This window comes from Podarcis vaucheri, assembly GCF_965113315.1.
Source record: "Podarcis vaucheri genome assembly, chromosome: 11".
NCBI classification, from domain to species: domain Eukaryota; kingdom Metazoa; phylum Chordata; class Lepidosauria; order Squamata; family Lacertidae; genus Podarcis; species Podarcis vaucheri.
Genome location: NC_138749.1, coordinates 46,844,685 through 46,864,957, shown reverse-complemented (window position 1 = coordinate 46,864,957; position 20,273 = coordinate 46,844,685). Strand labels below are relative to the sequence as shown.

The window sequence follows — 20,273 nt, the reverse complement described above, 5'->3', positions numbered from 1 at the left end:
ATGTCAGAACACATGTACGGAACTGATGTCAATGTTGCCAAAGTGTCGTTCAGCAGACCTTCAGTGCGTTATGATGGTTCACGAGGCTTTGCACTGTGGCAGATATTTTACATGCTGCTTGAGGCATTTTATGGAAGCCTATTACGTGCAGTAGCAGTGGACAGCATGGTGGAGGGTGCACCACTCACCTGACATTTCTATGCTCCCGTTGCTGCTGAATACTGGGATGTAGAAGGGGAGCAATGAGATGGTGGTAAGGTCAGTGCTGTGCAAACACACTGCCAAGAGCATCGTATTGGCTCCACCAGTTTGCACTGTACTGACCTTAACCCTCCCATTTTCTGTTCTGATCAGCAGCAGCAACTCAGTTGGAGGGAGGTCAGGTATGCAGCACAGCCCGACCTCACGGTCTACTACTGATTATATAGCTCCATTATCTTATCTGTTTTGGGAAGACTTACTTAGATTCATCTGAATGTTGACCCAACCATGGCTGATTAAATAAACACTGGCACAATTTTGAGAGCACAAGGCAAAATTTGAAAGCATTCACAATTTCTACCAATTCAAAGATGGAACAGTGAAAAAATGCTCACCGTGGCATGTAGTTACTTGTCTTTCGCCAGGAGAACCCATTAACAGACCGAGGATGAACCAAGTAAATAAATGAGAAGCCTACTTCCTGTGGGATTGCTTCTGGTGCTGTAACTGGAGGTGTGACTGCTGATTTCCAACTATCAGTGTTATACCACACCTTTACAAGACAATCATCCTATCAAAGAAAAAGTGATATATATTCGAACACTATTTTCCATAATTGCTACACAGAGCTAATTTTTCCGCTTTTGCTCACTCTGAAATAAGCTTTTCAATACAATTGAATAGAATTATTTTCAACAGAATTATTTAATCATGTTAAATGGAGGATAAAGTCACCTTTTCTCCATAGAAACAACTTTTAAAAATTCTTCTTAATCTGTGGTTCATAATTTCTGCCAATTATTTTTAATGAACTCCATCCCTCACCAGGGCCACTTCTTTTTGAAAAATGTAAGCAGCAGCAAAAAAAAGTCCATACTCTTTCTGCAAGAAGAGCCAAAGGAGACTCCATTTCTCTCCCGAGTTCTCTGCCCTTGTCCAATCCTGGTTTCTGTAGATGTTTGATTCCCATGACACTCATCCACCCTCTGGTTGTGAGCACAGAAACAAAAATATAAAATGCTTTGCACTAAATGCTGATCTGCCTCACCTTGCATGAACTTCTCAGCTACTGACAGATTCATAGCTGGCTTATTTTAACTGAAACTCATAACTCATTTCTATATGTGTAACTAGTACGTATGTAAACAAGGGGAAAATTTGGTATTTTAGTATGCCATGCAGCTAAGATATCTGAACCATCATCAGAGCCCAAGAAGAAAGAATCACTGAAAAATCCAGTATAATAGAAAAACGGTTACTGAAAATAATAAAGAGAATATGGAAGGTGAATGAAGAAAGATTAGATAAATAATTATTCAAGAACGAGATAAGTAGTTGTAAAAATTACAGAATTAACAGTCTGTAAAAAAAATGTAGTCTATAATCCAAGGATGCCGAGAAGTTATGACTACATGAGATAACAATAGAAAAGCATGAGCATAAAGATATCAATGAAGCACTAGAGAGAAGCTGCTGAAGGACAAGATTTATCATGCTGTTTTGAAGGGCTGTTAAAGTCTTATTTGGAATTTAAATAAGAATGTGCATTGGCATAGAAGGTGCTATTAAAATAAATTTAAGATCTGAAAAAAGAAAAATATCAATGGAAGTTTTCATAAGATTTGCTAATTACAGAGTAAAAGATGCAATTCAGATAAATGTTTGGACAGGGTATTCACTTAAAACAGACAATACAGAGGCTGATGTTTTAGCAGGTATGCATCTGAAAATATTAAGAAGAAACCAGTAATTTTTGACCATTTGTTTAAGAGAGAGACAGATGAGGGACTACTTTTATTCTTAAGTTTTTGTTTGGAAAAGAATGGATTGCACTGCAGAATACCAAAGAAGGTCAACACTTGTTAGACATAATCAATGGTTCTCTCCCACAAGCAAATAAAACCTAACCACTTAATGCTAGGCTGCTGTTATTAATCCTTTCATCTCTCTCAAGCAGAAACAGTTTGAAATTCTTGAGAAAGTAAGGGAAGGGAAGGGAAGGGAGAAATGAAACATGGACAAAATAATAAGAGAAAAATGGATAACTGAATAATGGATAATTTAAGATTACCGTCTGTTAACGTATGGAGACTGAATTAACTCAATAAATGCATAAACATCATTAGGCTATTGAAAAAAGCAAAAAGCTTCAATAATTCTCCTCCAGTGGAAACATAATTTAAGAAAGAGATTAAAAATATCTGGATGCCTTTACACTGAGCTCAGATAAGAGAAGAAAAGAAAAGAAAAGAAAGGGCAGTATATTATTGCTAAAGGTTTAACCTCCATTAAGAATACAGAATGGATAAAAGACCCATCTGAACGTTGTATTTTTGGCATAGAGACAATAGTCAATAAACCTTTTATGACATTTATGTCTGTTTATTTTTTATTAGAATAGTAAGAGTTCAAGGAACAATAAATTCATAGGCCTCGGTCCAGTACACCTGAAGGAGCGTCTCCACCTCCATCGTTCTGCCTGGACACTGAGGTCCAGTGCCAAGGGCCTTCTGGCGGTTCCCTCGCTGCGAGAAGCCAAGTTACAGGGAACCAGGCAGAGGGCCTTCTCGGTAGTGGCACCCACCCCGTGGAACGCCCTCCCACCAGATGTCAAAGAGAAAAATAACTACCAAACTTTTAGAAGACATCTGAAGACATCTGAAGGCAGCCCTACTTAGGGAAGTTTTTATGTTTAATAGGTTTAATAGGTTATTGTATTTTAGTGTTTTATTGGAAGCCACCCAGAGTGGCTGGGGAAACCCAGCCAGATGGGCGGGGTATAAATAATAAATTATTTTTTATTATTATATATTATTATTATTATTATTATTATTATTATTATTATTATTATTATTATTTAATATGTTCCATGCACAGACCATACAAACTTCAGCTCGCACAATGAGACTTTCACTTTCTCCTCCTCCCCACTGCAGCTCTCTTTATGTCCTCAAAATTTGCTCCAAAGCGGTTGGGAGACTCTGATTTTGGGGGTGTGAAGGGAAGTCCTCTTTCTGCACATAACTGTTAGTTCTCCTTCTGCACAAAACTGCTGCATTATGGGGAAGCCTTGCTTCTTTTCTCTTGCATTCTGGGAAGTCTTGCTTGTAGGCTTTTCTCTGCTTTTGCACACACTGTACGAACCTGCTCCAAACACCAAGACATTCTTTCCTTGCTCAGTTCATCTGAAGTTCATGAGAAACACTATGACCTGTACTTTATGCCTAGCTGACCACATCTACAGAACTTGATTGTTGTGTTCTTTCATGTTATGATCAATCATTAGTAATTGTTTTATGCTATATTAATCCTTAGTTATAGTTTAATTGGGAGGTTTCATGCCTGTCTAGTTCCAGCTCCGTTTCTCAGCCTTTAATCTATTAGTGATAAATGATCATATGTAATCCCCACCTCTCACATGTAATCCCCGCCTTGTACTTATGTTAACCAATCAGCAACAAGTTTCTTTGTGTATGTATCAACCAATCAGCCACAGGCCCACCTGTGGCAATGTTTGTAATATTCAATAAAAGAGGCTCCCAGGGTCCGCCCAGACAGACGCCTCATGTTACACCTGCCTCTCTCGTCTCCCGTGATTTTTCATTCCTACAGGGGTGCACAGGGGACTGGAGAGGAAGATGAAGTCTGCATGAGCAGAAGTCTGAGCAATGCTGGATTCTATGCATACATTCTTTGTGGGGCGGAAATTAAAAGAATAATACAGTGCATTACATAAATTTACACATGATATTTTAGACTAGAATAAGCAACATGAGTTAAGATTTATGAACACTGGTTCTAACTGGCAACTAACTATATATGATTAATCCATATTTCTGTTGTATTATACTATCCTTTCACCAACTTACTATTGTATATTTGTATTGCAAATAATTCCGATAAATGTGTTTTTAAAAGAAAATGAACAGAAACAGGCTTACTTCTATTTTCAGGGATGAAGGCATACAAAATAGCTAAGGTAATATATCTATTAGAGTAGGCATGTCCAAAGTCTGTTTTGGGGGCCTAATCCGGCCCCTGTTGCTGTATATGTACTGGGGTAAAATCCCAAAAAAAGCTGAACAACTTCAGTCCTAAGAAAAGCTCTATGTAAGAAACAAGAAGAATTACAAGTCCTTAATTGGGTTTGGGTGTTGTACATTTAAAACACCTATTACTACTTTGTCCCCTTTCTGAAGCCTTCCTAAAAAAAGCTCAACAACTTTAGTCAGCTCTCACGCATGTTTACTTCATCAAATCTGGCCCTCTTTGAAAAAAAGTTTGGGTATTAGAGCAACTACTGTCAGTGTTAAAGTATTTTCTTAAATGGGCATCCAATAATAAATAGCAGCTACACATTTCCCTTAATTTTGGCACTATAGCCAAATATGTCAATTCCACAGAAAGTCATTCTGTCTGAAAAACAAGCATCACATGATTGCATCTTAGGCCTTAGGGGAAGTGTTAGTTGCTTCAAACAGATCACCATGTTATTGCAATATTATGCTTCTGTGCTGATGATTATTCATCTGAAGAGCACAAGAACTGTGAAATCCAATATGTTAAGAGAAAAAAACACCACACTGGATTTTAAGTTAGCTGATCTTTTGTCCAAAATTTAGTTTATAAGGGTGACTTATTATAACGAGCGGGACGCGGGTGGCGCTGTGGGTAAAACCTCTGCGCCTAGGACCTGCCGATCGTATGGTCGGCGGTTCGAATCCCCGCGGTGGGGTGAGCACCCGTCGTTCGGTCCCAGCTCCTGCCCACCTAGCAGTTCAAAAGCACCCTTAAGTGCAAGTAGATAAATAGGTACCGCTTTATAGAGGGAAGGTAAACAGCGTTTTCGTGTGCTGCGCTGGTGCCGGCTCGCCAAAGCAGCTTCGTCACGCTGGCCACGTGACCCGGAAGTGTCTCCGGACAGTGCTGGCCCCCGACCTCTTAAGTGAGATGGGCGCACAACCCTAGAGTCGGACACGACTGGCCCGTACGGGCAGGGGTACCTTTACCTTTACTATTATAACGAACAATTTATTTTACTTATAAATTTGCATAGCACTCTTCATCTGAAGATCGCAGGGCGGCCCACAACATAAAATTGGAAATTATATTGTATGACTTATTCTTAATATTCTTGGAGGAAACTAAATTATGGTTTGTGAAATCTGTAATTTCCTCTTCTTTCAAGCAATTTATGACACTGTTGCAGCATCACAGTTGCTCCATGGATGAGTAAAGTTTGGGAAGATAGGGGCTTTCGCAAAACCACAGGCTTACATAGCCGATTAGCTATGTGGACTACAACTTTCCAATCTTTGGCTTCTTAACCACTTATGACTGTGTCTGCATGCTGAACATTCTACAAGGCATAGGAGTATCACAGCTAAGCATGTTTTGCCCTGCATTTAAAAGCTTGGTGGTCATGTTAACCCATTGGGACAAATGAGCTTCTTGCCCTGAACTTTGACTCAGGACTACTGCTTCTAGCCCAGCTAGTCCTGTCATTCCTGTTGCCTAGTCCAAGCTCTGAGGCTGTTATGATACTATGCTTGTTGCTGAGTCTGTACCTTTAATCTCCCTGTATAAAGATCTCTTCCTTACTCTCAAATAAGAACCTCTGTCGCCATAGTCTGAGTGGAAGCCAAGATAGGTAGCACCTATAAACTGCCCTCCCCTCGTCTTTCTATAGTCACATGAGATGGAAAATGACTTAAAATGTGTGTGGAAGAATATCAACATTGTATCCCTGTTTTATTGGTTCTTTTCATTTTACCGCTTTTTTACAAAAATGTTTTATTGTATTTTTATTGTACTCTTTGTTACTTTAATGCTATAAGCAGAAAGGCTAGGTGTGAAGTTAAAATAATAAATTTATTTCAGATCCCATGAAACTGGTTTACCTTTCCTGCAGTAGCAAAAAATTCCCCATCTGGTGAAAACTTCATTAGCTGAACTTCAGACGCAGTTCTGTGAACAGCAGAAAAGAAAAGGGGTAAAAAATGTTCATCATGATTTGATACCTCAAAAGCTTAATAAACCCGAACTTGAGTTAAATATTAGAGTTAGCAAAATCACTTATTTGAAATTCAATTATTTTTGTTTTCGTTGCCGATGATTAATTGCAAAGCTGATGATACAACTTATGTGGTTTACTTGGCTGTTCGCCTACCAAAAACAAAGTTACAACATTAACACAGGTTTTACAATTATAAAGCTTAGTAAAATCTGTTGAAACCCTCTTTCACTTCTTAGCATTTGCATTGTTTGCTTTATTTATGCTGGATCACCCTTCTTAGAGTAAAAGGGCGCTAAATACTCATATGCGCTTCCATATGTTCTATGTTGTAGAGATGAAACATCTACTACATATTTCGGAAAGTATCTCATATATAACACTTTTTAATCTGGGAAACAACATACAATGATTGGCTCACACTGAAAGCACCGAATTGCAGTATACTGTTTCTTGCATCTTTCACAGTTTACCAAATATGAAATTAGACCCGAGTTGAGAACAAAGGAAGTCAATTAGAAAAGAATAAGAATTGAAACATGGATATACATTTATTATTTGTTTTGTATCTGTATTTTTTTAAAAGTCTGTTTGTTGTGTGTGTTTGTGTTGTAATAATAAGCTAATAAAAAGAATATATAAAAATGAATTGCAGTATACTTATCATTTAAATATACTGCTTTGGAGTAATGCACCGGTCCAAGGAGGTTCAAAAACAAGTGTAAATTAGTCTTAATATATTTCTTACTTGCACTGCCAAATGATTCTCCAATTCCGAGCTTCTGTTTTTTCAGGATTTTCATCTTCTGATGGGTTTTCATAATTGACATTGGACCAAAGTTGCAAACAACTGCAAGCCGTCAATAGACGGGAGCCTAGATTTTGAGAATGTGTACACATAAATTAGAATAAAAAATAGTAGATAAAGTCAAACTACAGACTCTGAAATAACTGTAACAAACAATATAACTATAAATCAACTATATCCTCTGAAATATACACCTGAATCTATAAAGTTTTAGGTGATCAATCTGAACTACTCATAACGAAACCACTTCATTTGCATGCATAAAGACTAGAATTGGCAACTGTCCTGTAAGATGGCAAATTGGCAAGAAGTCAACTGGCAAAAATATGCATGCCAATCCAGCTATCAGAATTCCATCTTTATTAGTTGTTGCCTAGAGGAAGGGAAGAGATCGATCTAGCTTCACTTACCAGCAATGTACTTCAACAGCTTCTCTGACTACACTGACTCAGCTAGTAAAATTCCATTTTTAACTGCCAAGTGCCTTATGAACAGATGGGATAGGCCTGTGTAAAGGATTCTCTTTAGGAAGGTAAGCATTAAGGGATGGTGGGAACTCAGCAGACACATACATGAGGAATGATAGATCAGAAGGACTTGGAAGCATGGAAGAACAATGACGGCTGCAGAGAATCTCAATATCACTCAACTCTTGCTAACTAGTCAAAGAACAGCTTTTTGGTGTCCCCCTGAAGAGTAAGGGATAGTAGGAAGAACCTCTAGATCAGAGTAGCCAGATGTTACTGGTCTCCAGCCCCAACCAGTCCCAGCCAGCATAGCTAAAAGTCAAAGCCGTCCAACAACATCTGGGCACCATGTTGGCTAATTCCAAGTTAGAGACACTGAAACCTTAACTGCACAGCATCATGCATTGGGGTGAGGATGAGGTTTTGAGTTTGCTAGGAATCCTGCAACACAAGTAAGGTGAGCAATATGCATTGTCCTGGTCAATTTCTTTCAAATGAAAAATACTGATAAAGTAGCATGCGAATCCTAAGATTTAGGAAGTGGGGACCGTGTTGTAAAAAATGACTGAAAAGCAATGCTGTTTATATCAAATTTCCATAGAATCATAGAGTCATCTAGTCCGGCCCCCGTTATGCTATTTAGACGTGTGTGGTTTTTTCCAATTCATTCATATAAATGTCTCTTATTCCTCCACCCCCAAGCAGAAAATAATAATCAATTCTGCAAAGTATCATAAGCTTCAACATATATTCAAGTCAGTCACAGTTACAGGAAAACAGAAAGCAAGGTTGGGGGGGGTTGAGAGGAAGAGAGGACACTTGGAAAAGAAGGGTACTTGAGAATAAACAGGGAGGTCCACTTCAGGGGAGGCTTGGGTTCTCCTGAATTCAAAGCACTCCCACTCCCCAGGCATACCCCTGGGATGGGTGAGTGTGGAGACTTATGCCAATCCTTCAGCTAACACACTTATTTTCCCTCTAGCCACTCCCTATTCTCCCTAACCAGCATGAATTTTATGTTGTGAACTGCTCTGAAATCTACAGCGGTATACAGATTTAATTAATAATAATAATAATAGCAATGAAGCATGAGATTCGGTGGTTCTTCTATTACATATACTCCCCCCACTGTCATCCTACAGGATTGCTCTGCCCAACACTACACTTCCTTCCACAGAAACATGCCTAAATATGAATTACATTATTATTGCCACAAGATAATTCATTGAAACACAGGGAGAAAAGAAAGGCAAACATTTAGCTGATTTTGTATTTACCTGTTGGATCCCATGTTAAATTATGCACTGCATCTTCCAGTAAAATTTGATCTGACTTCTGCCACTGATAATGTAATCCCTACAAACCAAACACAAATGCAATACAAATTGTTTCTAAACACTTATATTGAGTTGGCATAGTTGTCAAATAAAGCATAATGAATTCAGAAGACTGATCTGCCAAACTTCCTTCAGCAACTATTGGATAATATTTCCAAATAACTGAGATAGCAATGACAAGTTCTAAAAGTTCAATTTTATAAGCTGAAACTGAAACTTCATTACAATGAGCCCAACACTTACGCAAGAGTTTTGTTCCAGGAGTCCACATGCAATGGGGAAAACATTCAAAATCAGGAATCCCAGGAACCGTCCCACCCCACCCCAGTGAGGCAGAGGACTGCTCCCCAGGGGCTCTGGAAAGGTCATTGCCCTCCCATGACTTTCCCAGAGGCCAGTAAGCAGGTCGGTGCATCTGAAAGAAACTGCTCTATGTTTGGAAATACCGGTACTTGCATCAAATCTACAGCACGCGAAAGAAACTGGTCTATGTCTAGAAATATTTGCACCAAATCAAGAAATAAACTGGCATGTGAAAATGCAGAAGTTGATTTCAATAGTAATTTGTTTTACTACCATTTTGATGGTTTGTTTTTTATGTTTTTTGCCTGCTCATTATAAAGTGGCAAAACCACATAGATGCTAGTTTCTTACAGTTCAGCAGCTTGTAGCTCCATTTGCAACAAAAACTTTAAAAAAAATTAATTTGTAATTATTGTCTGCATATACTGTACTTTCAATATGCCAGAAACAATAATTCTATGGTAAACGAAGTTACACATAATGCATTTTATGTTCCTAAAGCAATAAAGTTACTTTTGATATTTAAAGAGTGCATCAAAAACCAAGTATTGCATTTTTCCACTCCCCTCCCCCCCCAAAAAAAAATTCTGTTCCCTCCGGGGAAAAACTCACCTAGAACATTTTCCCTCCATGGCTTCAAATAAATACAACTCACAATTCAAATGCTTAGCAAAGATAGAAAAGATAAATTACTTACAGTATGATGACTACTCTTCTGTTTTAGGTGTTGAACTGGCTCAAATATACAAATCACATTCCCATAAGAAGCTGCAATCTAAAGCAAATAGCATTTTAAAATTAGTTTGTATTTACTGTATTTACTTGCAGGTTGTGTTACTTTCCTTCCATAGCCATAAACTTCTTTGTATCTCCATGCAAAGAATCGCCATCACAGAAATGGCAACTCTCCAAGTTATTTTGAAGATACACAATATTCATTTGGTTAGAAATGGCTACATATAGCTCTGTTAAGACTCACAATATATCTAATTACCCTGAGGCTGGGAGCTAAAATGCACAATTACATTTGTTTTTTAAATGGGGTGAGAAAGTGATATGCATGTAAAAGATACTCTGAAACATGATAAGAAATGTGTGATACAGATCAGAATTCAGCAATCCTGGGTGTCAAAAGTACAGTACTTTGAAAAAGAATACATACAAGATGTTAACATGTAAGAAATATTTTAAAATCTAAGGCACAAAAAGCTCAGACAGTCTGAAATAAAAGGATTAAAGACAAGCAAGGGTAAAAAAAAAGCAAAGAGAAACCACCTATGTATATTTGTATGTGAGGCAATAACAGATACATATATAATCACAGTTACAGATAGGTAGCCGTGTTGGTCTGCCATAGTCAAAATAAAAAAATTCCTTCCAGTAGCACCTTAAAGACCAACTAAGTTAGTTCTTGGTATGAGCTTTCGTGTGCATGCACACTTCTTCAGATACCCTTGGTATGAGCTTTCGTGTGCATGCACACTTCTTCAGATACCTCTGAAGAAGTATCTGAAGATACGTATCTGAAGAAGTGTGCATGCACACGAAAGCTCATACCAAGAACTAACTTAGTTGGTCTTTAAGGTGCTACTGGAAGGAATTTTTTTATATATAATCACAATTTTACATATTGCACAGAACTGGAGAAGCAGATCCAAAAAACGTAGGGGAAAATAATGAAAAGAAGTTTAAATATTTTAACTTCACCTATCATCTGTCAGATCCATATTCCACTTTCATGCACAATATAAAATAATATATATATTGTGTATAATGCACTATTATTTTCATGGACAGGTCTTATTTTTTTAAAAAAGAAAACTTTATAATGTTACTTTTGCAGAAATTCTGGAAAAATGTAGTGAGATGCAGGTTCAAGATTAAAAATCTATTACAAAAACAAATTACAAGGCAAAGCAATCTACACATGAGCATGACCTAAAAATGCCAACTAGAATCTTGTCAGAACTGCACAAAATCTAGAGTAGTAAAGACAATAAGAAGGTAGAAAGGTATTGCACGCTTAATAAAGAAAGTGATAATCTCCAGTATTTCATTCTCACGTGGATCTCAACTGTGAAGAGGAGTCCTATGTTGGGGAAAAGTTTATGAATTTGGTAGTGTGCTTAAATTCACACCTTTCCTAACAGAAGGATGTTCATTCTCCTTTCATGATCTATGCTTATGCAGTTTCAGAAATAAAAAGAAAAAAGGCAAGAAGTTCAGAGAGTGGATGTATGAGCAAAATCAAACACACCTTATCAGCAAAGGAGAAAGCAATGTTGGATAAAACAGAGAATCCAGAGTTCTAAGATAGTGTCTTAAACTTCAAGAGAGGCCAAGAGAGATCATCAAGAAATCTGTTTTAAGGTAACTCTCAGTTGATTTTTAAAATTGGTTTTAAGTTACATTTACAACAGTAAATTACTATGTGTGTCTCCTACTATATGACCATATCTTAACCTTCCAGCCACTCCCGCAGACATCTGAAATAGCAAGAAGAGACTTCTCTCCAAGGTGCTAGGTTTTGATGCTGGCATGGTTCACATGTCATATTCAAATACAGTTAAATATTAACTATGGTTTAATGCATATCAGCAGAGTGCTGCTGCATGCTGCTCTAAGTTCGTTTCACTTTCCTCCCATCCTGGCTATGCCAGGAACAACAAACAGCAAAGCCCTGTATAGTGTCATCAAAATCATGGTTTGTTTCTTGCCTAAACAAACAACATGTGATAGCCAAGAAAACGAAAGAGGGTAGTCTCACGGAAAAACCTGTACTATCTCATGCACAAGAATGTCTTAGCTGGCTATGTACCCACTGCTGTAGGAAGTGCCTGCCTTTGTGTGGGCTTGGGCCCACATTCACAAAGAACCTTGTAGCATAATGATGACCAGACTGTTCTTCAAAACACAGTACTGTATCAGACTCTAGAATATAAACAGGAGTCTCCGGCAGAGGAATTAAAATAGCAGGATAGCTACAAGCATAATTCAATCTTCTTACATCCAGGTCCTTGTGAAGGGTTAGTACTAAAAGTATTTGAAGAGTTTAATATCACCTTCAGACAGGATGGCATTGCAAAATACATATTACAAGAACAAATCAGATAGGTAAGTTTAACAAGAGTACCACTTCTACTTACCTTCCCTTGTTGCATAGAGCAATCTACACATCCCACTTGTATATTTCCATGTTTTGCTCCAGGAATTATTTGTAATCTTTCAAAATCAGTCCCCAATATCACAATATCACATCCTGATGCGTATGCCTAGAAAAAAGTAAATTGTATAACTGCTCTGCCTTTTTTTTTTTTTTGGTAAGACAATTCAAAGAAAGGTGCATTTCAGTAATTACCGGTAATCTTTAAAACCCATTTACCTAATCATCTGGTTTTTAAGTGTAGCCACATATTTAATCCACTGAACCATCCTTAACAAAAAATTAAAGCTTTGTATTGCTGCTATGAGAAAAGCCACTTTGTAAGTAGCATATACATCCTGACTGGATGCCAGTTAAGTTATTTCAATAATTACTTTCACACAAATTCAGCAAAATACATCTCTTGTGAACAAGCACAAGCATCTATACACTTATACAAAGTCAAAGCCAAGAACAAAGTTTAGCTTCTGCTTATGGCCTGCTTAGAGAGAGACAAACCATAAACCTGGGCTCAAACATCACAACAAGCCATACTCAGACATGTTTCTGGCCCCATGCAGCACAGTAAGGAGAAAAGGGGGGGGGAACACTTGTGTTTGTAGCAGGAACCCCCCACCCCAATCATTCAGTTTGTACAAACTTCACACACTCACACACTACATATGCCACACTTCTGTTATAAATTCATAGAAAAATCAACCATACATCAGATTTGCACTGTTCCATTTTTGTTTTACTCCATATGACAAGGACTATCAAGGGGGGGGTGGCTTGGTTCTGGTCAGCCATAATCCCTTCACCATCCCAGCACATCCACAGGAGCCCTGCCCAGTTGCTATGCCAACCCTGATGGTCCTAGACAGAAGACCATCAAGATCACAAAGAACTTGCATATGGGAGTGGATTCAGCATGGACTGAAACAAAGGACAATGATCAGATCTTCCCTCTGGGGGCAGGAAACTGCCAACTCCCCTTTGTCTCCTGGAAGTGACTCATGGGGAGTGGGAAAGGAGGAACCAGCCAGGTGACAGGACACTCAGGTTACCACCAACTCCTCCCTCAACCCCTCCTTTCTGTAATGTATGCATGATGTCAACCTCTCCTTTCTGTAATGTATGCATGATGTTTCTGGGGGTGGGCTTGACCTAGAGGATGGGAATTTCAAAAGTTTTTATAAGGTCTTGCACACCATCTTTCTGGGTCTTTCCTCTCTCCTGCAAGTGAGGGGAACACCCTGTTGCAACAGTTCAATAAAGGCCAAGCCTACAGGCTGCTGTTTTGCTCCAAGTTATCCTGGTTGGTGTCTTTGTTTTTGTCCAAGGGAGCCCTCGGATTTTTCCGGTAACATGTTTAAACTATAGTTTATTTGGAACAATGGTTTAATGCTTTGTGAGAACTTGGCCTATATGGAGGTGAGAAAATTTTCTGAAGATTGTGGGGAATGAAGTGTGCCCTGTTTCTGTCCTAGCTCCTGCAATCTCCCTGGAGAGGTTAATCACATTGCACATATACCTACAACACTAATTTGCCTTTAGGATATTGCTAGAGACTCAAGTAGGCCAATAAACTGAACTTCTACATTTAGGGACAATGTTAGTTAGTTTATTATCCTGCCCTTTCCTCCAATGAGTTCAAGATGGTATACATGGTTCTTCCCCGCTTCATTTAACCCCAACAACCACCTTGTGAGGTAGATTAGGCTGACAGGTAGGGATTGGTCCAAGGTCACCCAGTGTGCTTTATGGCCAAGTGGAGACTTGAATCCTAGTCTCCCAGATTTTAGTCCAATACTCTAACCACTATACCATGCTGGCTCTCTTTTGATTACAGGATGCTATGGACAAAAGTAGATTGTTATATCATAATCTGCTTGAAAGCTTCCAGAAGCACCTAACTGGTTACTACTAAAGACACACTGCTACTGCAAACTAACAGGAAGAACTCTTACGGCCTTGTCACGCATTAATGCAACTGCAACATTATATTTTGGGTACTTGCACAATATAATGAACACAGAACACTTCTTAGGAATTCAGCTGTATTATAAATTGTGGCTAACTGAATCTGGAAGTGAAAGCTTTTGGTTTCCTCTTCACAGCATCACTGGAGAAGAATATGAGGTTTGCTCAGATAGTGTTACAACAATTATTGTTTGAGCGGCTCCCAACCCCTTCTCTCTTTTGATAAGACTTTTGACCAGGAGCCACATTATGCTTTGATAAAGTAGAATAATCATAACATATCATAGATGTTGCCCTTGTAGAAACTGGGCTATGCATTGTCTTAAACCTTATCAAGATCTTCCAGGGCAGCTTTGGAGGACCAGCCCTGTATGAAAATCCTCATTACAAGTCTCCAAATATGTATTGCCAGGTAATGAGACTAGACACAGCTGCTAAATTCAGAGAGAAGCAACAATTAAAAAAGCTACAGAAATTGCAGTGTTTCTGGAACTCATATACTGTAGTTCTTAACATGCAATCAGTCAGATTGGCAGCCTCTGTAGGCAGTCCCCAAATGGGACAACAGACCACCAGTTCTACTCCTCAAGTAAGTTATTAGGAAAATAGCAGAGACTGATGAAAACCAAAGTATCTCCAGCTCAGGCTTAGCAACCTGTTAAGGATACAGCTAAATCCTAAGACTCCTTACTCTTCAGTCCCATTCTGAAGCTGCACCCTATCAACCCCTCAAATGGCAGCGAACTCAAGATGCATATGCACTGGCCAGCACTGAAAATGTGATGCTAGCACTTTAAAATGCTGTCATTTTGTTCTTTTTTGCATGTATCCAGTACCTCAAATTGTTATGCTGGCTCCTAAAGTATTGATTCTGATGCCCAGGAATTTAAATATGTTGCCAATGCTGAGACACAGTTTTTAATACATTGGCTGAAGGAATTAATAGCCTGTTCAGTGCAATAAACTTAACATAAATCAATTAATATATTTATACAGTTGTGTTAGTCAAGTAGAAGAAAAAAATCCACAAAGCAGTAGTGAAGTAATACCTCCACTAGGACCAAGTAAAACTTCCCAAAACAATAAGCAATCTATTGAGCTTATCAGATTTTTTCTTCAGGTTACCTTAAACAAAAAAGAGTGTGTGGGACTTCTTTTTTGCTGGGTATAATAGAAATACCTGTCTTAGTTTTTAATAGTCTAAAAATGGAAATAGAGAAGGACGCTGTCACCTAAATGTTTGGTCTTGTCTGATAATAAACACGTTTCTACTTCCTAATGAAAGTAATGGGATTTACACCTACATTTAAGGGATGAATCTTAAATTAGATAGTGCAAAATAGAAATGTTTAGTCTCCCTCTAAAAAGCAGAATCTGGAAGACATTCAGAACTTTCTTTAGCAAAACAGATCAATGCATATCATTGCTATAATATTACAGCAACAAAGTCTATGCACTCCCAATTGCACTGATGGGCAACACCCCTGATTAAAACAAAACACCCAGAGTTTTCCTCATTGCATCCCTTGACATAACAACATAGAAAGGGGGGTTGGGAGAAAGAGCTTTTCCTATGAAAAGATACAATCTTAATGAAACATCAACTTATCCTCCATGCCAGTGGCATTTTTTCCTACTTCTAGAAACTTTTCACAAAAGAAAACCTGTGAATAAATAGTTGAATTGTCATTTAAACAAGGAAAAAGCCTTCCAGGTCACCTCTAAGATAAAAATGTCCCAAGCTACTTGTGATGTAATCACTTCCTTGAATTCACACCAACAAGCAGTTACTGTTGACATTACTACGTTCTTGGACTATTTGATAAACAGTGCTTATGTTCATTTGTTCATTTTTAAAACAATGGAGAACCTGTCAGACCTTGAAGAACTAGAATTTTACTAGATGGTGCCATAATAAAAACATGGAGGGTGGCTCATAGAACTCAGCAAGCACAAGGTCCCAGATTCAATTCCTGACATCTCCAGTTAACCATCTCAGGTAGAAGGGCAGGGAGTGGTGGTATAATTCCGCAGGGGACTTTAGAGAACTGCTGCCCATCAGAGGAAATAAATAAAGGCTAGTGATCCACTGGTTTGACTCATAAATGGCTAGATTTGGAAATTTGAAGCATTTAACTATTTTAAGAGTGTATTTTTTTTGTTTTCTCTCATAGACTGATTGTTTTAACTCCTTTTAACGTGTCTTAAGAACTACTTGCTATTTTGCCAATCCAATACTTTGCACAAGCAAAGGGAGTGGAGTTACTTTCATGCCCCTTAGAATATTATGCAGAAGACCATCTTTTTATTATTGTTTACCTAATTGCACAACTATTGCAGGGACGGGAGATTAAAAAGATAATATAGTATTTTACAAGACACATGCTACAACTACTTTGAATTAATAGCTAGTCTACAATTTGCATATATCATATTTTTCCATGTATAAGGCACCTCCATGTATAAGACAATCCCTACTTTTTTGAACCAAAATTTAAGAAAACAATATTTAAACATCAAACAGGGTGGCAGGGGGTGCACACCCAAGATCGGGCAAATTTGTAGAGCTTTCTTCGGAGATTGCCAAAGCTGGGCTCCTAGGAGGGACGGTGGCTACGATGTTCTAGCAGCTTCTTCACAGAAGGTAAGTGGTGTTTAAAAAATAATAATAACCTGTGCATTCACCATTTGTATATAAAACAACCCCCAATTTTTTACTAAATTTTAAAAGCAATTTTTAAAACATTATCTTATGCATGGGAAAATACGGTAATTTTAAAAGATCAGTTGTGTTTTACTTAAGTTTATAAGTTTTCCTGATGATGTACAAAGTACTGGCAAAAAAGAAATGCTACGAAGTTGAATATAGAGAGATAGTTACACACACACACACACACAAACACACCACAGCAAATCTAGAACACACATTCAAAAGTAATACTTCCCATGTTTCTATTATGGTATAACAACTGGAATCAACATAGTAGGTTTTCAGAATTTCCAGCATTATCTTAGAACAAGTGTTGCAAATACTCTGAAAGACTGTAGTAAGACTCATCAGCTTTTTCTGGTCTACCTCTGCAACAAAACTTAAGAGTTTAACCATTTCATTCCAATAGATATGCATACAAAATCTCAAATAATTAAATGTTGCAACAAGGAGATACATAGCAGAAAGAGCCTAGAAACTAAAAATGCTTAGAAGTTTAGGCCAAGTAACAGAGTTGTTCAATAGTGGAACAGACTCCTTCAGGAGGTGATGGACTCTCTTTCCTTGGTGGTTTTTAAGCAGAGTGTGGATGGCCATCTGTCATGTATGATTTAGTTAAGATTTCTGCATCACAGGGGTTGGACAAGATGAAAATGTATTTTATTGCCATCCTATTAAGTAGTGTTAAAACGCAAGAAAAAAGCCTCACTATGAAACAAGTTATGAAGAACAAATGTTTCCAGAGACCACCAAAATATGCTTTATTCTAATTATAATTAGTCATAACTCAGGGAGGCCTATTCTTTTGTTTTTGTCTTATTATGTATGTTGTGTTCTTGTTTTGAAGTTTATGTTCGGAACCACCTGTGATCCAGGAGTACAAAGAATATATACATGCAATGCTAATCCCTAAGGAAAGTAGTAAGATCAAACTGTATTTATACTAAGGGTTTCCCAAGGGAGGTTGAAATGTACCAAAAAATGATTCTGGGTGACCATAGACCAGTTTTCAAAAAGCAGTTTTACCCTGGGCTGAGTCAGTTTACAACATGGTTTATTGTTGCACTGGGAACCTTGGACTCAAGCAGTCCACACTCCTTTTCCCACACAGCTAAAAGGAGGAATAAACCATGTTTCAGTTTCTCCATCTCCAATTTCTGACTTGACATTATGTATAAAGCAGGAATTGTGGCTTACAATCAATTCTAATCAACTGCAAAAGCAAGTCAAATTTAAAATACAAAATGAGAGCACAAATACAAAAGCAAACCAATAACGCCTCTCCCACAAGCACATTTAATAGGCTATATAATGTTTAATCAGCCAAAGTCTGGTTATAGAGAAACATTTCATATGTATGAAGGTGTCAGGTGAGCCTCTCTGGGGAGAGTATTCCACAAACAGGGAGCCAACACAGAAAAGGCCACCCTCTGGGACTCTTTCAGAGAGGGAACACCAAGAAGAGACTCAGGTGATGACCAGAAAATAGTACTAATAATTAAGCCATAAGGAACTGTATATGCCCAAAAGTTGTTTCTAGCATGACCCTTTGCCCAATCACACACATTTTGTCGCAAGCGCACAAGAATGGGAGTACTGCATTTCAAACCTGAAAACCGAATATATAAACACCACACTCAAATGTCACTTCCAGTTGTTTTCGATTGGAAAGCACAGCTGTTAGTTACATAACAGGCAGGCTGATCAATAACAGCCTCAGAAACAAGACAATCCAGATGTTTCCTGGGGCCCACAAGAGTGCCATATAGGAGCCCAACCCTATCTCTTGGCCACTTGTCCTTGCTATCCCTTCCAAAGAAAAGAAGAACTCTGCCTCCCTGAACACGTTTTGAACCGCCAGGCTCTAAAGCAAGCGCAGCTATAATAATTTCAATACAAATGAATAATAATAATAAAGGGAGGTACCTCTGAGCATGTGGAGAATGCCTCTGTGGCATTAATGCAACCGGACTCACCTTACGCCCAAGCACTTCGGAAACTAACCACAACTCATTATTGCAAAAAAATAAAATAAAAAATTATAGAGAAGTGGCAAAACTGCTTGCAGCGGGAAGCGAAATAATGGGAATTGATCTGCCCCGTCATGGCAAAGAAAGGGCCCGGTCTCGTGCTCGCTCAGCTCCCGACGCCAATACAGGTTCGGCTCCGGTCGAACCGGCGAATCTCGGGCGTGCTTCAACACGGCACCTGCCGAGCGTCCCACCCGCACCGGTGCCGCCGTCCCTGACGCAAACTGCCCGCCCGCGCGCCCTCTTCGCCTGCCGGCTGAGGGAGGCCGAGCGCTGCCCGGGGAAGGGGCGCCGTCGGAGGCGGCCTGAGGGGGGGGGACGACCCTCTCGTCGCGGTGGCACCAGAGCTGAGGAGGAAGAGGAGGGAGACTCACCGTGAAGGGATGCCCGCCGACGTTCCCCACGGAGAAGCAGTTGTCCCCGGGGTTGACAGCCCCCGTCAGCACCTGGTGCAGGTTCATAACGGCGAGGCTCCCGCTTTCGGAGCCGACGCTCTCCGCCAACGGGCAGGGCAGCTGAGGCACCCGGAGCCGCTCGGCCGCGGCTAGTCCCGCAGGGGGCGGCGGCGGCACATAGTGGGGGGCGGGGTCATCCTCCGAGGCTCCTCCCCTTCTCGGGCAGAGGCAACGTCCGCTCGCGACCTCAGGGGGCGGGCGGAGGAGCCCCTCTCGCGCGCGGACTTCCTCCCTCAAACCGGCTTCTTACTGGCCCTCGCAGAGTTCTCTCTCTCTCTCTCCCTCAGCCTACAATAGCGGGCCGACCCTCTCCTGCGAATCGAATCATCGCGAGAGCGGGACCGGCCATGACGTCGCTCGGTTCACCCAGCAACCCGCGAGCTCCCTCCTTTTCCCCCATTAGGCATCGTTACGTACGCGTGCGCTAGGACTGGGAGGGAGGGAGAGGATAAGGTTCAGAGCATGCGCGGTTGAGGCTGCGTGCCTCCGCGAGGAAAAAGACGCGGAAGCCGGAGCCGCCCGCCCGTGCGCAGGCGCATTGGTGGCTCGGGGGCTCGGGAAGGAACGTCGACTTAAGGGAGGAAGGAGCGCAGGCGCAGTAGAACCGTCTAGTCCATGGCGGGGTGTGGTTGTTGTCACGTATTCGTCATGACCGTGAGGAAGGGCGGCGTGTGTTGGGGGAAAAGAGTGTGTGTGTCGGGCTGGGTGTGGTAGGGGAGCCGGTGTGTTCTGTTCCCGCAGGGTGGATCCTGGAGCCAAGGCTTCAGCTGTGAAAGGGTCCAGTGAGGATGTGGGAGGAGGATGTGAGGAAACTGGGAGCAGCC

General features: G+C 39.9%; 1 protein-coding gene across 3 annotated transcripts in view; it reads right to left on the bottom strand.

Moving 5' to 3' along the window:
* Positions 1 to 19,837, bottom strand: part of DMXL1 (Dmx like 1) — a 72,100-nt gene extending 52,263 nt beyond the window's left edge. For 2 of the 3 annotated variants that reach the window (XM_082191527.1, XM_082191529.1), the window contains exons 1-7: positions 19,369 to 19,837; positions 12,276 to 12,401; positions 9,827 to 9,904; positions 8,767 to 8,845; positions 6,963 to 7,089; positions 6,102 to 6,168; positions 597 to 772 (exon numbers count right to left, since the gene is read on the bottom strand). In XM_082191527.1, coding sequence (XP_082047653.1) covers positions 597 to 772; positions 6,102 to 6,168; positions 6,963 to 7,089; positions 8,767 to 8,845; positions 9,827 to 9,904; positions 12,276 to 12,401; positions 19,369 to 19,455 — 740 coding nt within the window. In that variant the 5' untranslated portion in view covers positions 19,456 to 19,837. The remainder of the gene's footprint in view (positions 1 to 596; positions 773 to 6,101; positions 6,169 to 6,962; positions 7,090 to 8,766; positions 8,846 to 9,826; positions 9,905 to 12,275; positions 12,402 to 19,368) is intronic. The other variant, XM_082191528.1, reaches the window with a different exon arrangement.
* Between the last annotated feature and the right edge of the window lie 436 nt (positions 19,838 to 20,273).